This window comes from Dendronephthya gigantea, unplaced genomic scaffold (genome assembly GCF_004324835.1).
Source record: "Dendronephthya gigantea isolate DGI-Jeju-01 unplaced genomic scaffold, DenGig_1.0 000022F, whole genome shotgun sequence".
In the NCBI taxonomy this organism is placed as follows: domain Eukaryota; kingdom Metazoa; phylum Cnidaria; class Anthozoa; order Malacalcyonacea; family Nephtheidae; genus Dendronephthya; species Dendronephthya gigantea.
The window spans coordinates 1,112,091-1,138,457 of NW_021163032.1; the positions used below are offsets into that span (position 1 = coordinate 1,112,091).

The following is a 26,367-nucleotide window of genomic DNA, read 5'->3' on the forward strand; positions in this document are numbered from 1 at the left end:
GAATATGCTGCTATTTGTTTCCAAAACATCTGATTGAATCATATCTTCTTATAACGTGAGCGAAAAGAATTCGCGAAGTGGATCCGTCGAGATAAATCTTGTCGCTCGGTATATGTTCGGTATATCTCGGAATTGTCGATAGATATACGACAGTATCCGAACATAGCCTGCCCAATTTTGTCATAGATGAACACTGAGCTATAGTTATATAGTACCAGTACTGGTACAACCACAGAACCATGCAAGTGTGAAATGACGCAAAACTTTACAGTGAATGGTACATTTATTCCGCAAGACGCTTCTGGCAACGATATGTGTATTTTGTTTATGAAATATGGGCGTTGCAGGTTTAAAGCTAAATGCAAGAAATCTCATTGGGTACCACCTTTGCCTGGTACATACAGTTTAATAATTAAATGTAACTAAATGCACTTGGAGCCTTGAGCCCACCAGCTGGCAATGTAAACCCAGATTGTGTGCACTTTATTCCTTGCACTTTGTGTAATAATGTAATATTTACTATTGCTTGCAACAATTGCATGATCAAGAGCCCTTTCAATAATAGCATTGCAATTGACCTTGGAGCCTTGCTTTCAATACTAAATATTTCATGCACAGCTAATGGAAGTGAGGCTCCCAGGCTTGATTCAATCATTGAAAGGATGTATTATTACAGCCCTTTACAGCATGCCCACTAACTCCGTCATAAGAACATTTAGTATAGCTATGAAAAAATTTTTAAAATTTTACCCGACGAACTTCTGTTGACTAGATGACCCTTATCCTATTGAAATCAAACCACCATTGCCCAGTGATGACCTTACAGTATGCACAGTCAGAACAGAGAATGAAACTAGAAATACTAAATATGCACCTGGTAATCCCCCAAAAGAACCTCTAGAAAAGATCTCTTCAATGCCAACATCCACTACTTCAGCACAAATTACAAACTGTAACAGTGGCTCAGATTTGCAAAAGTTTAACAAAGCAAGTATGGTGCCAAGGAGATTTAAACATATTTTCTATGACAAATATTGTGGTAGGTATGATGGATATGCTAGGCTGCTAGCTGCAGGATTGCTTGGTCTGCAGTGGAATTGACAATGCAACTTGAATGGTTGAATGTTAATTTGGTTTGTCTGCATGCATTTGCAGGCTTATTCATTGAACATCTATCTCTATAGATCTTGCAACTGAAAATGTTGGAGTGAACAGGTTGTTCCTTGAAGCAGGGGCATACTTTGATAATGTAGCTCAGAAACTGCAAATTTCCAAACCACCCCAGAATAAGGTAACAGGTTTTAATTCACCTGCATCTATTTGTTCTTGCATGCAAACATCAAAATCCTAACCAACACAGAGGTTTGACTAAGTTACAGAATCATCAGCCACTCAACATAACTCGATGTTTTCCGCACTAAAGATAGAAAAACGACACTTAAAAGTCCTGCGAAGAATTCACTGGCAAAACACCCAGACTCTGAAACAGAAGCTCTCTCAATATCCTCCGAGTTACAAGCTAAAGTTTGATTGGAGCAAGATCGACCTTGTTCGTTTAAGACCTTACGTATATGTCCTTGTTCACGAAGTGAGTATGACCGCGCCAAGCAATAGATGGCAAACGCCATCAATTTGAATCCAAGAATGGCAAGACGCTGTTCGCATGTCTATAGACAAATTTGGAACCGGTCTGAAATTGTCTTGTTCGTAGAAGGTTTCAAACCTGTGCCTTTATTCCTTTTGTAAAGCTCTAGTCTGTTAAGTTACAAAGTATGAGGATTATAGATGAAGTGGTTCAATTTTAGTGTTTGTGTGTCGAAGGCGAGTTGAAACCATCACGACCATCATCGTTCGAATATCTGGTTGCGGACACTCTAATTGCGTACCTGGATGGTGCGTGTATGATACCCCAAGAAATTGAGGAGAAATTGCGGCGGTGGGGAGCTAGGGCCGTGAGGGTAAGTGGATAGATACTTTTGTCGGTGCCCTAACCTCAGACCCCCACCCCCCCCGCTTAGTCCCCTCCCCCTTGGGTGCGTGTACTTTAACCGATGTACCTTACTCTAATTGCAGGCACGTCAGTGCGTAGACCATTTGTGGCATACCCTAGCGATATCATCAAATTCTCCCGATGGCTGTGCGAAAGATGTGATCAGAATTGAGGACGAAGTTGTCAAGGGATCAAGGTCTGCTGCTCGTGACGGCTAACTTCGTCCGACGATATCGCTTTTCAAAATTTTAGATGTGGTTAAACCTTTATCAGTTCACCCTTGAGAATGAAGTCGGCCACTCGCAAATCTGTTAAAATTTCTTTTAGTAAACGTTTGCATTTACTTGAAATTTTGCATGGTAAATTAAAAATTAAATCATCAATTTGAAGAAAACACTATGATTTTTTTCTTGCATAACGCAAATTCACTTGATTTTATTTTAAATTGATTATTTAATTTGAAGACTGCCGGATCGAATGTATATTTGCCTTGAGCTCGTTTATTTCAGGACCAATATACACAAGTATATTGAGTTTTCATGCACCTCTCTCTCTTCTAGATCTTCGCTTGATTACGCGCATGCGTGTGCTTTCGCTTTGAAACGAGTCGAGCAACGAAAAACGGCGAACGAAAGCACGCACGTTCCTCGTAAAGTCAGTAGTTCCGTAAAACAAGGTCTTCATGTCCAACGAACAAGAAAGACAAAATTTATCGCGACGAGAATGGAGCGTGGATCTTTTAATTTGGACGCTAAAACTGTCGGTCGTGTTATAGAACGCGCAGAATGCAACGAGGAGCACGTAACGAGTATTTCAGAACGCGGGAATGGAACGGTTGAGCACGCGGGAAAGGTAACAATAGAACACGCGCAGAAAGTCGATGCGGGCGAAAATGATGCACAGGAACACATCTCGGAGGAGAAGAACGGAACGGAAGGGAAAACGAGTACAGTAGCGCACGAAAAAGACCGGATAGTGCACGGAAAAGTTGCACACGATGAACCAAAACGAAACTCTGATCAACGAACGAAGAGAAAAAGATCAAAACAGTTTAAAAATGTTCCTTTCAGTGAGAGGAAGAGGTTTAAAACGCGTTGTTTGCAACTGTTAACCAGTTGATATACTAAAAACTGAATTGCTTATTTATTTAATGTGAATACGTGTAAAAATTGAATCTAATACATGATTGTTGTATTTTTATAAACATACCCTACTTGAAATATCGCTATTATAATTCTGGTTGAAAGTAATAGAACATTGGCATTTTGCTGACGTAAATTTCCAACGTGCCATTAACCAAGTCTTGCCACCATCCTTTGTTCCAAACCGTTTGCATATCATGTCTTTTTTTACTCTTCAATTTCTGGCCCGTCAGTTTTAGCAAGTCTGAGACGTAAAGAGAAAATGATGGCGGTCGGTCGGGGTTTCTTCCGTCCAGTGGGTTTGCTACGGTGGCGTTGTTTTGAAAGCCTTTGTCGAAGTTTTCGGGCCAAGGAATGTACGCCGTTTTTCCTTCAATTGTTTGCTGCAGGGATAAGGTATTTGGCTTAAAGTACTTCAAGGCAAATGTACTAAGGCATATAGTAGTTTGGATATAGCACTGATCTGCATATACATATATACAAAACCCTTCCCCACAACACTATCCGTGATTAAACAGTTCTTGGAAAGTCAACTGGATAAAGGATGGAAATATGAGATTTCAAGAAAGACGGAGAAAGGACTGTATACACACCTTACACACCTCCCTAAAAACTGATGGACCTCCCCGCCTAGTGATAAGTCGAACTCTAGGTTATCAAATTAATCAAGTCATAAAAATTCTTTCAAACAATTTGTCCAGTTTGATATAGAGCCGAGGTATAGAGACCGTGCACATGAATTTTGTCAGCACCCCATCCTGTCTTCCCAAAGTAGCACAGACTGTCTCGAAGTCTCGATCTTTACCTCTCAACTGAGTTTATTCCACTTTCCCCAATTGTTACATCAAAATCTGGCTTACCTCTCTTACATGCTCCAGGATTTTCAATGGCAGTTGCACCTGCGTATTTGTGAAGAATACTATTGCATTGGGAGTTGTGATTCGTCCGAGACATGCTTTGATTATACTCGCGATGCTCCGTATCTCATTTCCATTCATAAGCAGCAACGTGACACGAGAATGCCAGGCAAGAGTGTTCTGTGTTACTATTGTTTGAAAATAGTGTTTGAGGCGTTGAGATGTTACGATAATCACACTGAATCTTGAGTCCTGTAACTTGCTTGTCATTACTGAAATAAACAGATTTGCAATGGATCATTTCCGCTATAAATATACCATATAGACTTTATTGTTTTGACCTTAATGAACTAGGCAAAGAGGCAAAGACTACGAAAACCAAACTGCTTGAAAGAGCACTTGTGAATGAGCTAAACTGCGAAATTCAACAGCAAAGTTTTGTTAAAAATGTAGCCGGAAATTTCATACCCGACAAATGATCCATGAAGTAATGAGACCATGTCTCCATGGTCGGAATCACAGCAATAATGATCACCATTGCGTCACGCTTCCACGTAAAATCGTCGACAAAACACAAATCGCTTTTCTCATTTTCATAAAATATATATTCGGAAACTCTTATTCGGGTCTCCATGATATTGTCCTGAAATTCAAGATTCATCAGGTATCTTGTCCCAATCTCGCCCAGAGATTTCTCCTCAGCATGATGGATACCTCGAAATGAGTATTTCCTAAAGAAAAACAATAGTATATACACCTAGACTTACTGACGGCTGTATTCAAAAAGCTCACTCACATTATTGTGACACTTACTCACATGAAAAAGTAATTTCTTAATAAGTGGAAGGATTTATGGTGAAACATTGAAAACTCTTACTCATGTAGAAATATCGTCATAAAAACATTATGAGAAGATTAAGTTCTCTCAATCAATGTCAATGAGCTTGAGTGTGCTTTTAGAATACAGGCGTTATTAGTGTTCAAACAATCGCCGCTTATGAGAGAAAAACACCCTTTTCAGAACAGTAAACTTGGGTTATTTTTGCTGCCATTATCCACCATCATATTTTCTGTTTTAAAAATCCTATACGTTTCCCACGCAATTCATGAGTTGCTTTTTCATTAAACATCATTAGACATTTATTTATGTATATATGCAAAGTATAGCACTTAAAATATGTACTACATTTTATTTTCTAAATTAAGAGCGATATTCTAATCTCGTACTGATTGGTCCATGCATGCGACTTAAATCTAAACAGCTCCACATGATATGTCTATTACTGCCACTGTTGCTAACACAATTATAAGTTCAATTATAAGTTGGCATTGCGCATTTTCTTGAGATCGCGAATACGATATTGTTATCAAAACACTGTAAAACGTTCCGTGTCACAATCTGTATACCAAAATAAATAATCGTAGAGAAACAAACGTCCGTTCTTACCCGTTACTCCTCTTCATCAAACGTTGGGTATACTCGTTGACTAGATTCTCCGTAGATTTCCCATTAAGCTTGGGTAAGACAAGTCTGGGCTTCGCCGAATATCCTTTAAAATCCTTCGAACATTTGGGCATATTTCGAGCATGCGAGGAAAGCATGTACGGTAGTCTTCTCCACTGATCCAAGTTCTCGTTTTCGATGGAATTTTTCTGTCTCGAGACGTAATCAAACAGCGAAGTCATCTTGACGTTATCCTCAAAAATGAGCAAATTTTCTGCGGTGTGGGCGATGTCTTGTGGGCCGATGTAGGGAACGAAGTATTTCATCGGAATGAGCGCGTATTTCAGAGATTTCGGCGTCTCCCATGCAATTTCCACGTGACTGTCTTTCCTTCGCGTGTGAAACAGAACTTCCACGTAATACGCTTTGCATCTCTGAAGAAAAACAGACACTGATGTTTGTGTGGAGTATTTACTGTATTCTCCTGACCTTGGTTGCTCGTCTGACCAACCAAGCCTTGCTATAACTCGTGTTCCTTCGGGCTCCGCAGTTCTGCTGAGTCTCAGTTCGGCTTCTCCGTTCGTGGACAAGGCGAAACGATAGTTTCCCGTGTCGGGAGCGAACAGCAAGCCGAAAAGCCAGCCGCCTGTCGAGACTGCCTTTGGGATACGCAAGGAAGATTTCACCGTGAACTGTACCGAAGCAGGGTGTTTTGGAAACAAAGGGTAATCTTTGAAAGAGTTCAGTTCAGTGATGTACTTGCTCCGCCAAGTTAGCAAGGTGAGGCCCTGAAGACCCAAGTCGGTTGAAGGAAGTGACTGACAACGTTCGCCCCCTCTCTCCGTCGCGAACTCTTCTCCAGGAATATACGGCAAAGATAACTTTATCCTCTTCAGAAACAACCTCCGATCCGTGAACGACAAAAGCTGGAACTGGATGTAGAATATGAGCACCGTGGCCCCGAGGATGAGCTGGATTATCCTTCGTCTTAAAATCATCAGATTTCGCCTCATTTGAGCGAGGTGACGCTGGATGTATGCTCAATATTCCGTGCCACTTTCTGAACACAACTTCTTGTTTACACTAACCTCGTCTTGTGGCAGCGTCATCAACCTGCCAGGCGCTATTAATAATAGATTGTGTGGTTGGCGTGTTTGGGAATTTAAGATAACATAACAAAAACTGACGAATACACGCATGTATTTATTTCATGCATGCATGCAACGGCACTTGTATCCTCTGGAATGTACAGTTTGTGCCGTACTGAAGTAATCTATTCTTGACTATACGACATAACGATTGTTTTTCGGTTGTAGGGAAGGAATAAAGAACGTTGTACCACCGCGGCAATTTTGACTGTACGCAACGTCGCAACTTGTTTCGGAGTTTTAAAACAGAAACGATGAAAACACACGAAATGATTAGTCGCAAAACACATATAAAATCATTCGGAATGATTTTCAAAAGACATGCAAGCACTTTGTATATTTGCCTTAATAAACATTTGTCAGAAACAATTTAATCATGGTGGATATAATGGCCATAAGAATATCCACTAACCACAGCTGGACATGTAAAGCTGGTGAAGCGAAAGTGAAATTTTAGATGACAAAAACTAGCTCTGATACATTTATGAAGTACGATATTTTGAGTTATCGGTGGAAAAATCTAACATTCCAATTTCATATACTCGTCCGGAAACAAAGCTGGAACAAAACAGCTTTTGTGACCTTGCATTGAGGGGTGCTTTATTTTTAGAGGACAATATTTTAAAATAGAGCAACCGAACATTATTTATAGCTAAAGTAAAACCGCAAGAACCACAAAAACAATTGACATACCAAACATTATATTTCTTCCCAAAGGCGAATGATACAATGAACAATGTTGTCGTATTGTTGTATAAAATGGGAAAACGAGAAATTGTGAGGATTAAAATATGCTTAAACGAAGCATGCAATTAGAGAAGAGCATCTTTTCGTAAAGATGTTTCATTAAAGAAAATAAAATTGTAATATGCTAATTCTTTCTCCAAGTGGATGAGATCATGTCTCTTGAGTCTTCAACTGTTTGCACGATCTCGAAGCATAATCTCCCATCCAACCGCATATCTGTGTGTATTTGAGGGTGTTAAAACGGATCGCCGCGTTGAAATCAGCGTCCCTTTTCCACCATTCCTTGAACGTCTTCCAACGGTATCCGCTGAAGACGCCAATCAACCGTCGGTTCCATTCCCCTTTCACCTTGCTCCAGGTGTACACGCCAGCACCCGATGAGCCGGGCTTCGCCGCACAATAGTGGTATAAAACGTGTTCATCTGTCACCTGAACTCTGCAGGATCTGGAGAGATCATAAGAAACGTGATTAAGATACTTTTGAATGATGGATTTTAAAGCCTATTACCACACTTTAATTTAAACAGGGATTAGACATATATGGTCTAAGATCATTGAGTTCACTGCACATGCATACATGCATTCCTCCAGTTAGTTTTTATAAGATGTGCATGCATGAGATTGCATTGAGTCCTTAAGCCCATCCAGGTTTTTCGACCGCGATTTCAAAATATTATAACCACATAGGTTTTACAGTTGACATGCGGTCATCAAAAGCCCTCAATAATGACCTCCCCCCCTTCGATAAATCGATCTTTTCGGCAAAGTGCGACTCATTGTTACAGTATCAGGGAGTTTGTATACAGAAAGCCGGAGGGGAGTCTAAGAAAATGGCAGTGTACATAAACAAACAAAGATCAAAGTGTAGTACCTGTACCAAAGCGTATTCACCGGCTTGTCGTCTTCATAAGCAGTAAAATGGATCACGGCTCTTGTCTTTCCTTCGCTAACGGCCAACTCGAAGAACGGTTTTCTGTGAGCTTCTTCGAGTTTCAGCAGAGCGTAATCAAAGCGAGACGCAACATTCGCGTTGCCCATCAACCAACCGTTTGGCAGGAAGGTCTCGTTCACTCGAATCCATTGAAACTTTTTGCTGAGTCTCAAATCAGGGAGAAGGCCAACCTTGAGCTTGCTATAACCCGCGACATAGTCCGACTGGTCGTGAATGCAGTGGGCCGCTGTTAGGACGTGCTGAGGTGAAACTAGAGTACCGGTGCAACCCGTCGACAGTTTAACCACGCTGACGAAAGGGAAACGATGCCCGAATATACGCAATGGAATATAAAAACGATTGTCTCGGAAAAATATTTTTCTTTTACCTCGATGTTTGCTTTGAGTGTTCTGGGACAAGACGCGTTCATGAATCGGCTTGACTTCTTCCCTGATGATATTTAGAGTGAGGTCTTCTCGATGCAGGCGAATAAATTTGTCGACACGTCTTCCAGTGCTTGGCCAGGCTTCTTCCCACGAGAGATAGAGTTCTTCGTCTTTCAGGTTCATTTCGGGATCGGCTTCGAAGTGCACGGAGTACTCGCTGTGGAATACTCCCGTGAAATTGGTGTCAGGCTTTTCTACGCTTTCAACGACTTCAAGCACAGGGTTTGAAGAATTTTCCACCTCTGATAAAGGTGTTCGAATTCTCGGTATTTGCGCCGAGTGGATAGAAACTACAAGAAGCAAAAGTGCCCAGGCCGAAATGTGGCAACTCGAAGACCGCATCGTTGTGTTGACGCGTTTAGATCAAGTTCAATTTCAATTGCAATCCGTGCTCGACTTTGTGTGACAACGCGTATCGACCAGCTGAATCGAGCGCAATATTTCCGTGCGTCGAACCAAGTCAACCAAACGCAATCTATTCCTGCGTAGTAGAACGAACTCGGCCAAGCGCAATTTATTCCTGCGTCGAACCGACTCAGCCAAGCGCAATTATTCCTGCGTCGAACCGACTCAGCCAAACGCAATTTACTCCTGCGTCGAACCGACTTCGCCAAGCGCAATTTATTCCTGCGTCGAGCACACACGACCAGCCGACTTATGAGATGATATACAATCCAATGTCAATATAAACGGTGAACGCGCTGTTCTATTGATCCATTGATGCTATCTAAAAAAGCGCAAATGCATTTGAGAACGCGTTGACAGACACCCGAGTACGAGAGGAAATGAAAACTGGCGCTCCGAAGGGGCATGCATCGACCTTGATATTTTTCCAATAAATTTTGATATATGTTCTGCGGAAAAAATTGCGGATACCTTGTGGGCAATGCATGCGAAGTCACATACGTTTGGAAAAAATGCTTAGACAAAAAAAAAGGGTCATGTAAAATTTTTTTTTCGAAGTCAATTGAAATGCTCGGGTCTTGAGCCTTGAGGAAAGCCAATAACAGCCCCTACTGTTTATAATGGATTTTAGTATAAGTTGATATGGATATCAATGTGTATGCAAGCGTTTCCGCGCGCCGATGAGTCACATCAACACAAGTAGTGAAAATATTTAGAAAATGTACGTGATAAATCATGCTTTGATCCATTGTTATGACGAACGTTCGCTCGCTACGTGAATCAAATCATTGATAGAAGATTAAGGCTTGTGCAGCTAAAGTTTATTAATCAGTGCCAGCGGAATGCAATAGGAAACCATATTCCGCCCTTCCGAATACTTAATGAAAATAATGGTTTTATCTTTTTCTAAATATTTACTTTATCGTGTTTACATAGTAAGCGAGCGAGCGATCTGTTGATCTCCCAGCGACAATGTCACCTGGCGAAGACGCGGCAGATGCGTGCGTGACGGGGAAAACCTCGCCCCTTTTCGAGCACAACATCTTTCCTTACAAAAAAAACATTTCATCAATTTGTCAAAGCCTTACAACGCTTCTGGGGAACAAATCGTTGCTCAAGGGGAAATCTCTATCACGGCATTTCATTCTAAAAAAAAGTCATGACAAAACACCGGATATTGGGATTGTTTCCTTTGTATTACAACCATCGATATATATAAACCCGAGTCGTAATGCATTTATAAATTGGAAGGCCAAGGCGCGGCCGTTAATGTTATTTTTATACTTTAACACGACTATATATATAGATCAGTTGCATATCTAACCAATCAGAACTCTGAATGTGGATTACCGAAATGGCGGTTGCGGCTGGTACACCGACTGGAATGCGCAAATATTTATTCCTATCGATGATATCAGCCCGAGTCAGGGCTAGGTTACTGAAAAAATATTATCACAGGAATTCAAACTACGTAGATACACAATATTTATTTTTAAATAATTTTACAATCAAAATCGACCAGCGATTATTAATGCCATACGCGGCGAATAATTAATTGTTTTCTGAGGCGTTTTATTCCTCTTGTAAATAAACGATACATTGAATGCTGTCTATAAGGACTGCTTTGCACTGTCGCGTTTTTTGCACGGACGTACACGCACGTAAAGTTGAAATGCTTTTAAATTTTTATCATTTAACATCTAGGTCAACAAATGCGTACTAAAATACGCGGAAAACTAAGTTCTTTCGATTTACTCACCATATTTTTTTAAAGAAAACTTATATAAGCATTTAGACTTAACGTGCGTGTACGTACGTATGAAAAACGCGAGAGTGGAAAACAGCCTTAACTCTTAAATACCATACTACAATTATATATACCATTTAAATAGTAATTTAGAGCACAAGTAAAACACTACTTAATAAACCTATTAGCAATTCACACAAAATAACTCCTAAACTAATAACTATAATATTGCATCTGAATAAACAAAGGAATCCTTTCAATAACCCGAACTTCCCATATTATGATTGAGTAGACAATTCGAAAAACTTTCGCATGCTTTTAAGGCGCATTCCCCACCCTTTCCTAATGGAAAAATCTAGATAGGAAAGCAAAGATATAGCTGGTGTAATTCATAGTAAGTTGACTAGACATTTTGACATGCCAAAAAAATGTTGAAAACCGATTGTGATCACTAATCCCTCACTATGCTTAATTGTGGTTTTTAAATCCGTTTAACTTTTTGTTCAATCAATTAAAGGGGTAGTAATATTAAAGGGGGGTCGTAAAGCGCGCGCTCAAACCCATCATTCAAAAGGATGCTCAGGGACAACCATGGTGCGAAGTTCTCGCTGACTCTCATCAAAATTAGAACCGGCTGGAAAGTGATGAGAATAAACGAGATGGTGGTGTACTTGTGGCGGAACGATTTTTCTGGAAGATATCGCACGTCAGGAAACTTATCAGGAAAGAAAGGCGTTTCATCTGCGCAGGACTGCAGCCAAAAAATTTGTTAAATAATTTGTTAAATAATCATGGGAAGTCAATCACTATTTTATCACGCGAGATTACTCAAAGTAATACACACTGTTGATTATTATCATCACCCACACCTAGTCTGGCATTCTTTTCTTTCCTTTCAGCCATCTTAAGCTGTTTATCGAGATCTTGCAATCTTTTGCGATGTTCCTTGATCTTTGCCAGCTCATCAAACTTACCCTTGGCAGTCATCTCTTTCTCTAGAATTTCGGCCATCATGAAGAGTTCCTCGGCGGCTTTGGCCGCCACCCGCTGTTGCCTGGCATCGAGTTTTGCTAAAGTTCTCTTGTCCTTGCCCACTTTCTCCTTAACCCGCTGCAAAATACCGCTGCGCTCCTCCAATTCCCGTTCGATAAAATCCAAAGTTTCCTTGTGAACGGATTCCATTTCACCGAGCTTGGATCGTTCTTGTGTGAGAATAGCGTTCACTCTCGCCTTTCTCTTCTCAAGCTCCTCCACGGATTCACCAATCGTAAGCTCGGCTATCTCCTGCTGTTCTTTGTGTCGTTTTTCCATATCGAGCAAGCGGAGTTTTTCTTTCCTTATCAAGCTCTTTTCCGCTTCTCTCTCGTTCTCAAGCTCCTCCAATTCGTCTTTATTTAAAGTATCCTTCTCGGCCTGCTGTAGAGCTTGATTATGCTGTCGTTCAAGTAAGGCTATCCTTCGCCGTTGCTTGTAAATATTCTTCTTTCTCTCCCTGTTATCCCGGTCCAAATCCTCACAGCGCCTCTCGATATTCCCCTCCATCTCGATCAACGGACCAAGCTCATTCCTGACCAACAGTTCGACGCGTTCTCGCTGTGGCTCGATCGTGATACGCTCGTTCTCCAAACAATTTTCGAGTTTGACTTTAGTCTCGGTAACCATGTGGCTGGCTTTACTTAAAGCGACCTGATGCTTACTCAATAATTCAAGAAGGATTTTCTTTTCCTCTCTGATGTCCTTTATCTCTTCCTTCGCCTCACCTTCCAACATCTCTTTCTTCTTGTTGAAGTCGGCTTCACCAAGATCCAACGTCCGACTCTCGCTTTCCAACTCTTCGATTTGCCTTCGAGCTTCCTCGACCTTGAGAAACAACCACAAACATCTCTTCAATCGACTGAAAAAGCAAAAGTTTGATTGAAATATCCTTGATCCGATAACCAAAAACAACTTACCTTCATTCTGGCCGCCCGTCGTTCCATAATCACTCTTTCCTTTTCCAACAAGTCTGCCTCTTCAACGTCTTCAGCTTTTTCCAGCTTTTCGCGAATTTCATTAATCCTCAACAACAGATCTTCCTCGATAACCTGGTAAAATGGGAACACGTTTAGGGAAAAACACTTTTATCAAAGTAAATGGAAAACCGCCCTCTGATTTCTTATGAAAATTCTATCATTAGAATAAACGCATAACCATCAACCAAAATGACGGAAAGGGATGGATTCCCAATCAAAATATATGCATAATATCTTCAGTAATTCAAAACCTTGTGTTTTGTTTGGATGGTGTCTAGTTTTTTCCATGCCACCTCAATGTCTGTCTTTCCAGTGGCCAAGCTTCTCATTCCCTGCAAAGTCTCCTGTTCGACACGCCTCACGGCATCTTTGGCCGCGGTTATTTCTCCCTTCGCCAGAACACGATGGCGTTGAAGCTCCAAGTCTAATTGCTTCAGTTTGTTTCGTAAGACTTCGACGTGAGATTTCGCCTCAAGTTGAGATGACGAACTTTCGCTGCAAAAGGAAATGACGTATTTTACAAAAGCCCAGAGTGAACGGAACTGGTACCTCTATTTCCCAGCCAGAATTTTAGAAAAAGACTTCAGAGCTATGATGAAGCAACTGTTTTGAATACCTCTGTGTCTGTAAAACTACTAGATTCTACGAGTTAGATAAAGCTATAGTATTCAAATCAGTACTAAATATGTAAATAGTTTGCTGTCGTAAAATCATACATTTGTATATTGTAAGTTTGTATGTTTAATTTACTGCCTCTATGCGAGTTGTCAGGGTTAACGTGTTTAAATAGACTGCAATGTTAGTATGTATGTGTACTGCATGTCTCGAAAGGTTATAGTGTAATGAAAGCCAGTATGGAAAGCCGCAAAGCTCACCAACCTTATCTCAGGCGAAGCACTGTTGCTTTCATCAGATGTTGCTAGAGACGTAGAACTGCTGCCATTCCTGTTCCTTTCAGGAGACGAAGCTCTTTTCACAGCTTCTTCTTTCTCCTCAATTTCCTTTCTCAAAACCTCAATCTGTTCCCGTTGTTTTTCCACTTCTTTTTTCTCCTCTTCCCACTTTTTCATCAACTCGTCTTTCATCTTCTGTATTTCCTGTTCCTTGCTAGCAACGTTCAGGTCGTGTTGCTCTTTCAGTAAAGCAAGCCTGTCCATTTCAGCGTCGAGTTTCTTCTTCTCCTCGTCTTGCTGTTCAGCTATGTTCGCTCGTATCGTCTCAAGTTCACGCTTGGCCTGACGTTTCGTCTGCAAAACGATGAACAACATTCAAACACGCTTTGTTTGTTTGTTTAAATTCGGTCAACTACTTTGCAGGGGCCGGTTATATCAAGCCCGCTTAGCTTGAACGGTGGATAAGTCAAAATTAAATAACACTCTGAGTCATGAATGAGTCAACTTGAATATTATACACTGAATATGTAGTTGTAAACAGTATCGTTGTTTTGAGGCTAAAAACATTTAGTTTGCTTGTTGAATAAAACGATAGACTTGCTTTCTATTTTGAACTTAACCACCGTTTAAGCTAAACGGGCTTGATACAACCGGCCCCAGAACATTAAATTGACATCAAGATTAACTAAACAACGTCGGAAAGCTCTGCTGGTCTGAAAATCACCCACCTCCTCTTGTTCTTGTTTCAACTCCTCGATCAATTTCTTTTCTTCTTCGATTTCCGTCTTTCGTCTTTCCAACTGAAGATGACGTTTCTCTTCCTCGGCCAGTTTCAATTCTTCGGCCTGACGTTGTTGTTCCTGCAGAATTTCTACGTCTTGTCTAAGAAATGAGGAGGAACACACTGTCTTTGGTTTGCCTGAAGTTGTGCATTCACTTTTCATTTCGGTGACAAGCTTTGTGCATTACTTCCAGTAAGTAACACTGCGCATGCGCATTGACGCCACCTTCAACCAATAGAGCACGCCCCCCCCCGGTCAATGTATTCCGGCAAGACCTACCACAAAATGTGTCCTCGTAGAAATAAAGAACTGTGCCGTTTCGTAAACAGAAATTAAATATATCTTGTCGTCCCACAATCATGGTGACGAAAGAGTGTTATCTATATAGATAGCATTGTGTATGCATCATAGATGGGATCTCTTCGGGGATCTCGCATAACAAAGCCTAAGAGAATGGGAGACTGCTAGCGAACCCCCAGACTAGGGACGGCTTTGGTGAAGTAAGGGAAAGCCACCCACGTTTTTTTTGTGAAAAAAACAGGATCTTTTAATGCGTGTCGAACAAAATTCGCGCGTCTATTAACGCATATGGACTGGGTTGACTACATGTGTACAAGACACAAATAAAAGGGGATGTTGGTGCTGACCAAACGGACCGCGCGATCCTGACCTGGGTGTGGACTGCACGACGAATGTTAAGGGTTTGTATTGAGTTAAAGGATCGCTAGCTCTTGTTGGAAATACAGAGAAAACGCGTCAATAATACGTAATAGAATGAGCGGTCTCTGGTAGCAATTTTTGAACCTGATGAGAACATTTTCATGGGAACGACTATTCCTTCCCGTTTCCAGCTGACGTACCTTGCCCTCTCAAGTCTCTCAGCCGCTTCTCTTTGTTGCCGTTCCATTTCAGTCCTGTTAGAATTACACAAATTTATCATATTTTGCCGTGACCACTAGGACAACTTTATAAGGTCAAGATCGTCCACAAACCTTTGTTCTTCTATTCTTTTGGTTTCCTCCATATATTGCCTCTCTAATTCCAAACTAGACAAAAGTACCGTTGCGTGATCAAACGTTTGTGTTCATGTGTTTTCAATGCTCAGAAAAAACGTCTTACCTCGCATTGTACAAAAGATAGGAAGGCTTCTTTTCCACTTCGTCCGTCTCACTTGATAAATTGTCCATTGACTGAAACTGAAAATTATAAAAAGTTTCTTTTATCGAGATTCTTTATCGTTCGAACGAGGAAGAAATCACACCAACTTTTGTCGCAATTTGATTCATTTTATAGTTTATGAGAATTTCATTTTAGTGCATTGGAGTTGATGTTCAAAAGTTCAAAATTTAAATCAGTTTTTGTTGATTCTTATCACCACTCGAAATTTTCTATTTTTCAAAAACCGCTTAGGTCAAAACGTATAATCTTCGAGCAAATCCATATCTTAAAAAAAACGACGAAATCAAAATATACCAACCATTCGTTTTTTCCTAAGTTTCGCAGCTTCACCCGGGTGATTGTAACGGAACGTGTTTGTTTTTCCCAACAAGAGTACATCTCCTAAAATCATATACACCTAATTGATGAATTCCCTATACCATAACAGTAAAACCCTATTTACGACGAGGCAACAAACACAAACGACATACCCTGCTTTAACCGTCGCTGTTGGTCTAAAACTTCGCCATTCACAAAACATAGCGCCGACAATGGATGGACCGTGACATGACCCTCGATGCTTTCGAGAATGCAATGTTCCGCGTCAATTCCTGGCCCGTTTAAAACTAAGACGGATGACGATAGAATTGAGTGTATGCATACGGCGTTTCAGAGAACAAACAAACCAACAAACAAACAAACAAACAAACAAACAAACAAACAAACAAACAAACAAACAAATATATCGTTCGCGATTAAGGTTGGTTTCATCAACACTCACTTATGTCCTGTTTCTCCTTAGCCTCTTCTTTACCGACATAAGTTCTGCCGTCCTGGGAAAATAACATTGTCATTGGTTTTATAACTGACAAAGAATATTTTCTAATCCAAACAGATGGACAATACATAATAAAAACAGGCTTACCGTCAAGTGATACATTGTGATTCCAGTGCTGAGAATGTCATCATCAATACACACCAAATGAGGTAATTCTGACTCCATTTTCACTCCAGCACCTTCGTAACGAAATCCCAAAGCCCGCTCCTGCACGAAATAAAATTCAAAACATTTACCCCAAAACACTTTTCATGCATGTAAAAGACGCGCAAGCGAGTTTGCTTGCAGATGGAGAAATATCCGCCTCAAATGAGTTACACTGTAAATCTCGCAATTTCATCGATTTGCCCAAACACAGGATAACCCGACGTCGTTCTAAGAACATTTTTCCTCAGATTTGTCACTCAGATTACCAACACCCACTCTATACCTTTAAGTTACTGAAGGAGGGATATTCTTCTCACCTCGATAATTTTATGACTTTCTTTCCATTTACTGGTCCAGTTTCTAGTTAGTTCTTCGGCCTTAGCCTCATTCTCATGCAGCCGTTCCGTCATTCTTGTCTCTTCGGCTTGACCTATTCCTGGAATGCCATCAGCCTGTAATAATAACATACGCTGCATGATTAAAGCTGAAACTATTAGCCAGAAAAATTTCACTACAGAATGCATTTGGAAAGTGCACAGAATGTGCTGTTCATCCTATGAGAGTGGAACAAATTACTTATAATAGTTAAAGAGATTTCATCACATTCAAAGACGCAATTCAAGGACTTTCATAGAACTCTACATAGACAGTTTGTAAAACGCATCTGACTGAATACAGTGATGAGTTTAATTTAGTTTAAAACTTTCATACCGTTCCCTGTTTCTTTAGCATAGCTTTGAGGCTCTCAATTTCTGCTCTTAACTCTCTGATGAGGCGCACATTGGCGTCCTGCGGTAAACAGAGGAGAAACAGAGTTAAAAAAGATGCAAAAATTGCGAGATAGAAAGGACATGATATACACAGAATCGTAGGGCGGTGTAGGGCGATCCAAAAATTTCTTGTGTGATTCGATTTCGAAAACAATAACAAATGGTAGGCATGGTACAAAACAAGTTAAACAGCCGCATACCTCGTTTACGGTTGGTTTGTTGACAATATTCTTAGCTCTGTTTGCATAACGTAACGTGCTCAGTGTTTCAGCGTAGTTGACATCCGCGGGTGAAATTGCTAACAAAATTTTTAAAAAACCCTTCATTCAAGCACATGAGAATTACTGCAGTTCGTGAGACGTTGGTCCTCATTGGAGACATCACTCTTAAAATTTGCTGCATAGTTTGTGGTAAAATGACTAAACTCATCGTAAAGCTAATTTCATTTGAAGCAAATGAAAACAGATTGCCCTCGGTATGCAAACACCTGGATTGCATGTGAACTGGAAATATGATGCTTTACCTGCTATCATGATGGTCTTGGCATTTCCTCCTAAACTATCTTTGAGCAGCCACGTCAGGACGGAATTACGATACGGGATGAATATTTTCTTTTTAGAATCTTTGCCTCCTCCACCACTTGATGCTTTCTCAGACTGTTCAGCTGTTACAAAAATACAGACCAAGGATATTTCTTCATCTTACACTCGTAACAATGATGTTTAATATCCACAAAACGGGCATAATTCAATTCCCAACAGTGGTCTGATGCAATATCAAACACTAATTTTATTTCATTTCTAGTTGTTATGATTTAAGAAAGGTATTCCTAGAATGGAGAATAACTGTTCTTTCTTTCTACATACATGTAAAAGTTTAATCAAACTAACTATGGTGTGCATTGCATTCAAGTTGTTTTTTTATTTCATTTACACATTTTCAGACACCCTTTGACTGTGCAAAGCCCGAGCTAACTGTAAAACAAGCATACCTAAGGCAGAGATAACAGTCCCCAAAGTGACCAAGGATTTGTTTATATTGGCTCCTTCTTTCAACCTTTCCCCTGTTGCACCAGTAGAACTGGCTCGTTCACTAGAGTAAGAAGTTTAGAACTGTAAAAACCTGTGTCTGCAAGATGCTGCCACTTCGCAATTTTCACAATGCATTGTTATGGTATTCTCTAAAATTTATTACACACCTTCCTGCTAAATCAACCAAGTGTATTTTACTGACTGTTTCACTGGGCATGTCTGTGTCAAACTTTGCCTGGAAAACAAACAGCAGCACAATAGATTATTTAGAACTCACTTATTTGCCAACAGACAAGAGCTCAGAAAAGTCCAGTAAAAAGGCTATTCAGCATACCTGTGTAAAAACCAGGGTAAATATCGCATGTGATCGACTACTTGTATCGTTCATATTCGTGGCAGCTGTCACCCTATTCATGAAAACATTGATATACATATATATATTGATGTGGGATAAAAAACAAATGTATGGACATTCTGCAACCCATGTTGTATTATACTATGTACTAACTTATACCTGTGTGAATTTCCAGTGTTCATGAGACTTTCAATACCATTGTAATCACCAACTAAATGCTTTGTTAAATCTACATTGAACAATAATCATAACTACATTGTGAATAAATTCAATCATTAACAAATTTGCTTCTCTATAGTGCACTTTTCCACCCACAAATTTTGCAATTCATTCTGCCTTACAACAGAAAATTGTTTAATATTTATTTCTTTTTCTGTCTAGCATCAATGTTTTTCTATACTCACCTTGCACATAGGGGCCTTCCTTGGGATGTTCTCGGACTTTCAGGTTGTATTGATCCTTGCCTTTTGCAGGCCTTAGTAGGTCTCTGACTTTTTCATTATAAATCTCTAAATAACTGTGGGATGATACAGTTGAGGTGCTTGTTATCAGATCTCATATGCAAAGGATATTATTGAGCAAAGGCCTTTTCTATTCATTTTTAGACCACAGACAGTTTAATTTAAAACTTGAAAGCCCTACCTAACTTCAGTTTTAAATTCTGTCTTGCCATTGTTGTCTTCCCCCATTCGCGAATACAAACCCTGAAATAAATTACCACTGATAAGTACATTTAACTGATTCAGCCTTTGTTCTACCAGCATATTTTTTACAAAACTAAATGCATGTTGTAGCATGACCTACCTCGCAAATCCTTGGAATTAACCCCTCTGCTCCCTATGACAAAACAAGAATACCAAGCTCATGTTAAATTCTCAGGTAATACTTTTACTTCACACAAAAATAAATTAAGGATTTGATTTTTTTCAGGAAAAAAGTGAAACATTTGCTTTTAAACATTGACTACCTCACATCCCATCATACTGTATGACTTTCCAGCTCCTGTTTGCCCGTATGCAAATATACATGCATTATAGCCCTCAAAGGCTGAGTTGAGAACATCGATTCCCAAATCTTTAAACACCTATGAAAAATACAGAGAACATCTGAAAATGCAACACCTTTATTTCATTTTGTCATTTAGGTAAAATGTGAGTGCACAAATTATTTATAGTATGATAAATATCAAATACAACAGTTTAGTAGAATATGTCTACTTATATAACAAGAAATTCAGTGTATTCAATCTCTTTGCTCCAAACACCTTAGGAGTTTGGAGCTGATAGCAGTAAAAATATGGGTCACCAATATGGGTAACATTGTCTGATAGTGATTCACTCAGTAATAAGAGAACTAAAAATGCTTCCCACTCATTTCCAAATTTGTGAAAGAAATTGCCACCTGATATGACAATTAGGATTTGAACCTGTAACCTTAAACAATGTCATACTGATGTCCTGCCAACGCATGAATTACACAATCATGTCGAATTAAGACTTAAAAATCTGAGTTACATGATGTAATTCTATTTCACTAAGAGGATGTTAAATTACTGTGGCTGAAAATTGTTGTAAATCTGGAGTAATTACAGGAGAAGTCAATCAGGTCACTGCTGAACATATCTTTAAAAATTCAAACACAAATTGAGGTTGGTATTGACCATGCATTGCAAGTAGATTAAACAGATTTCTGTTCATATTTTAATGTTACATCTAAATTATTTGCCAAAGACTTCAATTTTTGAAGATGTCTTTCAAAAGTACATATATTATATATAAAAAGTCCATTGCATCACAAATAAGAAACTGACATTTTTAAATCATATATATACCATGACATATCACTTGAATAAAACTGCCTATATCAGATATTGATCGAGCATTTAATATTGATCCCAAAAAAACAGTATCATCGTTTTTTGAATGCAATATTAAAAGTTCAAGGGCAGAAGTCAAAAATAAAATCCACGTAGTGTTTTTATATATTTATGTTATTTATACATACCCTTTCTTGTGTAGCGAAATGTCTATCACGACTATTAAACGACCAGTAGGAGAAATCAAAAGTGAAGTCTTTCTTCTCATCTTCACCCTGAGAAAATTTTCAAATGAAAATTCTAATGGTTTTGTACATACAAACAGATAAAGTTATAGATTATGGTCGAAAAAAGCTCTTGAGAAAAATGGATGTGGGATACTTACATGAGAACCGAAAATTGTTGTTTTATTATTCTCCATCTTTATGATACATTTTGCATTGAGTTCGTTCTCCCTAAAGATAAAATGACAATGATCAAGCATTATCTATCACTGAATAATTGAACATAAACATTCGCAAAGTGAGACTTTTTTACGAGATCATTTCTCTTTCCTAAATAACTTCGCTACCTTCTGTTCAAGGGACGAACACGCACGGCAACTTTTACAGAAGCCATAACAGGCAATAAATAACCAATTCTACTTGAATATCCAATAAATCTTTTTAAATTTAAACATTTTAAGTATCGTTCCAGCCGAAGGCTTCTAATAAGGTAGCCATCGACGTATTCAAGCTCGAGCTCCCCCCCCCGGAAACGCCGCAATCGGAGACTTCCACTTTCAAATTTGAAATTTCCATCAAGCAAGGCTGGAACATTGGGCTGGAATGGGCTGGAATTACCCAAGGTTTCCACGAATCCACTTTTTGGGATTGCGACTTTTGGGATTGCGATGACAATTTACTTTGTTAAGTTTGTTTTATGGCCGCAAACTCTGAAACTTTTAGAAACTTTGAAAATAAAATACAAATTTGTAGGGTCCTACTAAAAATCGCCCGAGAGTACAGAAAAACCGCACGACAGTTTAGAAATTTTCCGCATTTTCCACATCTGAAACCGTATCGGCATTGTCCCCTAGCCACATGCATGAAAGATTTATGAGTTGGAAAATTTTCTTTTTACCACAAAATTTGGAAAGTTATTGGAATTTAATTGTTTTGGTGGTGGCGTTAAAACTTCTAACAAGAGCGCAAGACAACTGGGCATATTCCAACACCGCCGATGAACGAAATTAAACGATGTTAGCACTACGGTGTTACCCTTGTGGGTCGCAGAAAACCTTGCAGAACAGCAAAGGTACACTATTTATAGTTTTTTATACTATGTTTTACTTGAGGAAAAAACTTTAGAGCTTGGAATGTACTACTTATGGCAGTTATGGGGATAATAGAATAAAATAATTCCACACAGAATTTCAACAGTCTGAAATCTCGATTAGGTAAATTAATCAGCAACATCTTTTAATATAAGTTGATTTACATGTTATACAGCTCCATATTTTCGGGAGATTATGGCTTGCACGAGGTGGATGGCGCCAAAAATGTGAAGTTACGAACTAGAATGAATCCTGCGACCGATCGTCTTGCACTCACGCGTACCAGTTGGAAAAAAAGATCGTTTTATAAGCTCGTCGTCATCCTTTTGTTCTTGCAATTTCTATTTGACCTTCACAGTTATCGGCTGGACATAGCAAAAGAACAATATGTTATAACATGCGGTTTTTAAAAGCCTGGTCGCCAAGGTGGACACATCAAGCTAATCGATGTAATAGAGTGTCGGGTATAGGAAATTGGAAAAACTGTTTAGCAAACATGCGCAAACACACCAAAAGACGAAATTCAAACTATTTCACATCGCTGGGTATGACGTGTGTAACGTTGTTTGTGGACAAAGAATGTTTCTGATTGGCTGGCCAGTGCGCCCATTTGGCCAGTGACAGCCCAGGCTCCAGACTTCTTACAGAGATCAATATACGTACCTTGTTACAATAAGGACATTCTCCAAAAATGATGTTGAAACTTTGTCTACTGGAGGGCAGAGATCGAAGCCACTATATATATATGAGAAAAAACATATGACAGGGGCCCTGTGTTCTTGAGGCACTTGTGTATGTGTGCGGGGGGAGGGGAGGGAGGGGGCTATCACCAGATTTCATTACCTAAACAAATACTACATAAGGGCAGATATAAGGTTCGCTTGCTTAACCTTCACAAATGGCAAGAACTTACTTCATATAAACAATTTGTATGAAAAGGTTTTCCACAGCGAGGATCGTCGCACGCACTCTCTGGAATGGCATTGTCAAGTCTGTATGCATAGCAAATACCACATTCTTGACTGAAATCCTGATAGAGGATAATTTCCGATATTTAATAAAATTGTATTATTGAACTTTATCTATATAATACCGTATTACAAAGCTATATCTGATCCGGATTGCTTTAATGGAAGATTTAGTAAAGGAAATCTCAAAATATGTTAAAATTTGCAAGGGATAGCTGTTATTCTTAAAACTGTACGAAAATAGATAGCACTGCATGACGCGGGTCAACTGAGGTACCCAGTTATTATGGTAGCTATAAAAAAATGATAAAATACCTCTTTCTGGCTTGTCTGACGTGAAGGGAATTTAGCTTCTAGAAGGTTCTCAAGGTTCACTAGAACAGATCTTCCTGGGTCCCTAAATATATAAACAATACGAAACAGACATGAGTTGATAGTTATGAACCACAACATGGTGTGCATTATTATTGGCCAAAGCGGTGCACTTTAGATATAGACTGGAGCCTTAATTCCCGAGTGAACCAGAGTGTTTTTTCAGTTCAGTCATTTGGTTTTGTTTATACGTGAATCTCCTACGAATGAAATTACCATTGATCCAGATTTTTGTTCATATTTTCTCGCAACTTCATCACAACTAAAGAGAAATATACCGTAAACGAACCAATAGGGTTATTTTGAAAAAAAACCCTCAAACGTTATCCCAAACGTTTTTTAAAACATCTATTACAACAATAACTGTGACTGACAGCCAAGTCGCCCAACAAAAAACTCACCACTGTCGGCTCCCATGAGATGACACTCGGGCATAGTCGTAGGATGTTGTACATTGATCCTAACCAGGAGTGATGTATTGTTTCCTGCATAGAAACATCATGAAAGTCAGAAAATTAAGCAGAATATTTCATTTTGCTGAAGCAGTTTAGTTCTGGACATGTAAGATAGAGCGCTTCAAGACCATCATATTATCTTGCGAAGATGCGATATATAATATCTTCGCGAATCCGCTAAAATCTTTGTCAACTAAAGATCGCAAAAACTGCCGAAGTCTGGATTCCTTGGACTGCGGATCCTGCAGCAAATATCTGGGAAAGCTAGTTACCTAATGCAATTCGTCTCGAGGCATCGGCTCTGGTCGGATTCTCTGGCTCTAGAATCCAGCAATTCTGATCTATTTCATCCATGACATTCCAAAATACATCGTAAGATAAAACAACCTGTAGGTACCGTAACAAGTTCTCATTGAAATTCTCCAGGGTATAGGCGAATGGCGTTTTTAAAATACTAAAAAGTTACTACCTTGGAAAATTCGTTATAAATAGATTCCAACATATTGTCCTAAAGGCATAAGAATTCATTCAGGTCTAACGTCTGTACAACTTCGCAAGCCAGGGTTTTTTTACCTACGTTCCTTCTGTGAATAAACTTTTAGAAAACAGGTCAGACTAGAAATTTTAGAACAACTTGACTCTCAACTAACTTGACTAACTGATAAATTATCAAAGCTAGTTAGATCTCTTAGGATAGAGCTAGGATATGGTTAGCCCATAGCCCCTCCTGTACCCAATAAATCAACCAGAGTTATTACCATAGTGCCATAGTTTTAAACACAGATACCACCATATGGGCTTACCTCTGCTGTACTGGATCCTTTGAAATGAAATGTAGCGGGAACATCAGCGGTACATTTTGGTACAACTTGGGGATACTGTGAACATACAAAGATTATGATCTTAATTCTTAATGTGTTTTTAGCAGAAGTCAACAATCAACATGAGGCAGATAAATTAGATATATGTAAACATATGCAAACATACTGTTCGAGGGAAAAAGACAACTAACCGGGCTGCCTACCTTAGATGGAATATGCACTGTTAAAATATGTTCTCGTCCTTTTGTATCACTATGGTTAAAAGATATTGGCTCAATTTTTTTTCATTTTTTTTAAATAAGAAGATTCGCACCTTGTGATTACTATTAATTTACCTTGTTCTCAGCTTAATCACATCAAATGATTCATTGATGAACACCAGTCTAAAAATTAGGTTGAAAAGGTTAATATTGTTTGTTCATTGACTTTAATCAATGCTAACTGGTGTAGTGGTGCATTTTCAACGGGTAATAGATAATTTAGTACAGAGAGCAAAATACGTACAATGTGTATAGAGATCGAATTTTTTTATCTCATACTAAACTAAAATGTGCATACTTGTCCCAACCAATATGCTCCAATTCATTGGTCAGCAAGGAGTAGGTGTCAAGAGGCAATGATTGCATTCCAATATCATCTTCCTTACATTTTACCAAATTTTCCTAGAAATGCCAAATGATTTTTTAGGGATTCTACAAAGCTTACCACGCTAGCTTGCTATCTCACTTAAGGCTATTTCACCTAATGGTAATAAGTTCTCGACATACAATTGAATATAAATCGATCACTTTTTCACCAGGATGTTTTTCTGTGTCAGTCTACCATCTAATTAGGGGGCACCCTACTGTCTGACACCAACACAATGATGGTGAATGGGTTGCAATTAACCTACCGCAAGGTTTTTGAACTCCACAATAAATGACTCAAGACTTTCGCTCTGATGTAATCTCTAAAAGATAGTAATTGTGACAGGTTTATATCATATTTCTGAAAATATATGTATCGGTCAAAACTCAAAAGATATAGGTAAAAATTAGAGGACAAATTTGTAGTTAACCTGTTTAATAACATCCTGATAATGATGTAAAATGTTCCATAATCTCCAGCTACAACTGACACTGTTAAAAAAGAAAGTTTAGCATTTGACATTTGCTCAAGTTTCAAGATAATACTGGACAATGATTGTCTAGAAAGCATGACAAAAATGGAGACTGTCAATGACCTATGTGTATGCATAATCATTCTCTGTTATTGCAATTGTCCTCTAAACTCTAAAGGGCAAGGGCCAAGGGGTACTCTATTCAAAATCTGGCACTTGTTAATGTAGCTATAGAAAAGGAAGGAATTCACTTTGGGTTTGGTAGATTTTAAGATAACCAATATTGAAATTAATGCACATACCTAGCCCCTTTTAATGATTCCAAATTTGGCCGCACTATAGACAATCTGAATGTTTGCCCCTAAATATCACATACAAATCTTGTTTCACACGCCTCGCCTAAACTTAACAACGTATGTAGTGTGGGAAAACACGAGAATAGATTGAAATTTGAACCTACGTTAATTTCAATGAAACCATCGTATGTCAGACCATCTTTGCATTGTGGGAGAAGCAAAGGACAAACAGAAAACAATTTTTCGTCTTGCATTTAAAGACTATTAGACAAGCAGCCAAAAAATAAAAATTCACATAATGTTTACTGGCATAAGGTCCCTTTAAATTCTATTACCGCCAAAATTACTTCGTCCAGATTGAAAAAAACGCGCCTGCATTTAA

At 39.1% G+C, this 26,367-nt stretch overlaps 5 protein-coding genes across 7 annotated transcripts; 1 reads left to right on the plus strand and 4 right to left on the minus strand.

Moving 5' to 3' along the window:
• The first annotated feature begins 86 nt into the window (after window positions 1–86).
• Window positions 87–3,195, plus strand: LOC114522102. Its single transcript, XM_028542733.1, has 7 exons — window positions 87–394; window positions 773–1,039; window positions 1,185–1,291; window positions 1,424–1,588; window positions 1,806–1,958; window positions 2,074–2,186; window positions 2,551–3,195. The coding sequence occupies exons 1-7, from the start codon at window positions 253–255 to the stop codon at window positions 3,107–3,109; spliced, it is 1,506 nt and encodes a 501-aa protein (XP_028398534.1). The 5' UTR covers window positions 87–252; the 3' UTR covers window positions 3,110–3,195.
• LOC114522098 (N-acetyl-beta-glucosaminyl-glycoprotein 4-beta-N-acetylgalactosaminyltransferase 1-like) lies at window positions 3,134–6,885 on the minus strand. The gene is made up of 4 exons (XM_028542728.1): window positions 5,437–6,885; window positions 4,458–4,720; window positions 3,993–4,261; window positions 3,134–3,515 (listed from the first exon to the last, which is right to left on the minus strand). The coding sequence occupies exons 1-4, from the start codon at window positions 6,444–6,446 to the stop codon at window positions 3,219–3,221; spliced, it is 1,839 nt and encodes a 612-aa protein (XP_028398529.1). The 5' UTR covers window positions 6,447–6,885; the 3' UTR covers window positions 3,134–3,218.
• Window positions 6,886–7,265: 380 nt separating this feature from the next.
• On the minus strand, window positions 7,266–9,430 carry LOC114522104 (serine protease 23-like). The gene is made up of 2 exons (XM_028542735.1): window positions 8,200–9,430; window positions 7,266–7,773 (listed from the first exon to the last, which is right to left on the minus strand). The coding sequence occupies exons 1-2, from the start codon at window positions 9,045–9,047 to the stop codon at window positions 7,479–7,481; spliced, it is 1,143 nt and encodes a 380-aa protein (XP_028398536.1). The 5' UTR covers window positions 9,048–9,430; the 3' UTR covers window positions 7,266–7,478.
• A 1,151-nt stretch (window positions 9,431–10,581) lies between these two features.
• On the minus strand, window positions 10,582–22,324 carry LOC114522092 (kinesin-like protein KIF16B). 3 transcript variants are annotated; one of them, XM_028542717.1, is made up of 27 exons: window positions 21,231–21,394; window positions 21,045–21,114; window positions 20,848–20,934; window positions 19,811–19,927; window positions 19,648–19,680; window positions 19,486–19,547; window positions 19,248–19,360; window positions 19,003–19,072; window positions 18,823–18,895; window positions 18,656–18,723; window positions 18,449–18,549; window positions 17,981–18,121; window positions 17,658–17,755; window positions 17,399–17,476; window positions 17,005–17,139; window positions 16,628–16,747; window positions 16,484–16,535; window positions 16,194–16,328; window positions 16,022–16,104; window positions 15,664–15,740; window positions 15,537–15,590; window positions 15,405–15,458; window positions 14,491–14,644; window positions 13,749–14,116; window positions 13,121–13,364; window positions 12,810–12,941; window positions 10,582–12,717 (listed from the first exon to the last, which is right to left on the minus strand). In XM_028542717.1, exons 1-27 carry the CDS (start codon window positions 21,275–21,277, stop codon window positions 11,686–11,688), a joined length of 3,798 nt encoding a protein of 1,265 aa, XP_028398518.1. In that variant the 5' UTR covers window positions 21,278–21,394; the 3' UTR covers window positions 10,582–11,685. The 3 variants fall into 3 exon arrangements, with proteins under 3 accessions (XP_028398518.1, XP_028398521.1, XP_028398519.1); XM_028542720.1 differs by lacking the exon at window positions 21,231–21,394 and adding an exon at window positions 22,258–22,324 and having other exon boundaries at window positions 10,583–12,717; XM_028542718.1 differs by lacking the exon at window positions 21,231–21,394 and adding an exon at window positions 22,139–22,281 and having other exon boundaries at window positions 10,583–12,717.
• LOC114522105 (E3 ubiquitin-protein ligase FANCL-like) lies at window positions 22,247–26,268 on the minus strand. The gene is made up of 16 exons (XM_028542736.1): window positions 26,150–26,268; window positions 25,992–26,050; window positions 25,648–25,708; window positions 25,483–25,539; window positions 25,149–25,252; window positions 24,926–24,973; window positions 24,794–24,842; window positions 24,573–24,647; window positions 24,239–24,277; window positions 24,042–24,156; window positions 23,716–23,799; window positions 23,531–23,576; window positions 23,258–23,339; window positions 22,888–23,004; window positions 22,638–22,709; window positions 22,247–22,339 (listed from the first exon to the last, which is right to left on the minus strand). The coding sequence occupies exons 1-16, from the start codon at window positions 26,237–26,239 to the stop codon at window positions 22,316–22,318; spliced, it is 1,122 nt and encodes a 373-aa protein (XP_028398537.1). The 5' UTR covers window positions 26,240–26,268; the 3' UTR covers window positions 22,247–22,315.
• Window positions 26,269–26,367: the final 99 nt, after the last annotated feature.

Bases quoted from the DNA above. Each gene is read 5' to 3' on its own strand.
- LOC114522105 (XM_028542736.1), bottom strand. From the start codon at position 26,239: ATGCAAGACGAAAAATTGTTTTCTGTTTGTCCTTTGCTTCTCCCACAA. The intron at 24,843-24,925 runs GTAAATTAATAG...TTTTAACCATAG, and splicing joins GTGATTAAGCTGAGAACAAG to TGATACAAAAGGACGAGAAC. The intron at 23,340-23,530 runs GTAATTTCATTC...TTATATATTTAG, and splicing joins AACAAAAATCTGGATCAATG to GGACCCAGGAAGATCTGTTC.
- LOC114522092 (XM_028542717.1), bottom strand. From the start codon at position 21,277: ATGGCTTCTGTAAAAGTTGCCGTGCGTGTTCGTCCCTTGAACAGAAG. The intron at 17,140-17,398 runs GTATGAAAGTTT...TTATTATTACAG, and splicing joins TGCTAAAGAAACAGGGAACG to GCTGATGGCATTCCAGGAAT. The intron at 15,591-15,663 runs GTAAGACGTTTT...ACTTTTGTCTAG, and splicing joins TATCTTTTGTACAATGCGAG to TTTGGAATTAGAGAGGCAAT.
- LOC114522098 (XM_028542728.1), bottom strand. From the start codon at position 6,446: ATGAGGCGAAATCTGATGATTTTAAGACGAAGGATAATCCAGCTCATC. The intron at 4,262-4,457 runs GTATGAAATTTC...TGTTTATTTCAG, and splicing joins CTTCATGGATCATTTGTCGG to TAATGACAAGCAAGTTACAG. The intron at 3,516-3,992 runs GTAAGCCAGATT...TTATCCCTGCAG, and splicing joins TCCTGGAGCATGTAAGAGAG to CAAACAATTGAAGGAAAAAC.
- LOC114522102 (XM_028542733.1), top strand. From the start codon at position 253: ATGACGCAAAACTTTACAGTGAATGGTACATTTATTCCGCAAGACGCT. The intron at 1,589-1,805 runs GTGAGTATGACC...GTTCAATTTTAG, and splicing joins TATATGTCCTTGTTCACGAA to TGTTTGTGTGTCGAAGGCGA. The intron at 1,959-2,073 runs GTAAGTGGATAG...CTCTAATTGCAG, and splicing joins GGGGAGCTAGGGCCGTGAGG to GCACGTCAGTGCGTAGACCA.
- LOC114522104 (XM_028542735.1), bottom strand. From the start codon at position 9,047: ATGCGGTCTTCGAGTTGCCACATTTCGGCCTGGGCACTTTTGCTTCTT. The intron at 7,774-8,199 runs GTACTACACTTT...TGATCTCTCCAG, and splicing joins GTGAATACGCTTTGGTACAG to ATCCTGCAGAGTTCAGGTGA.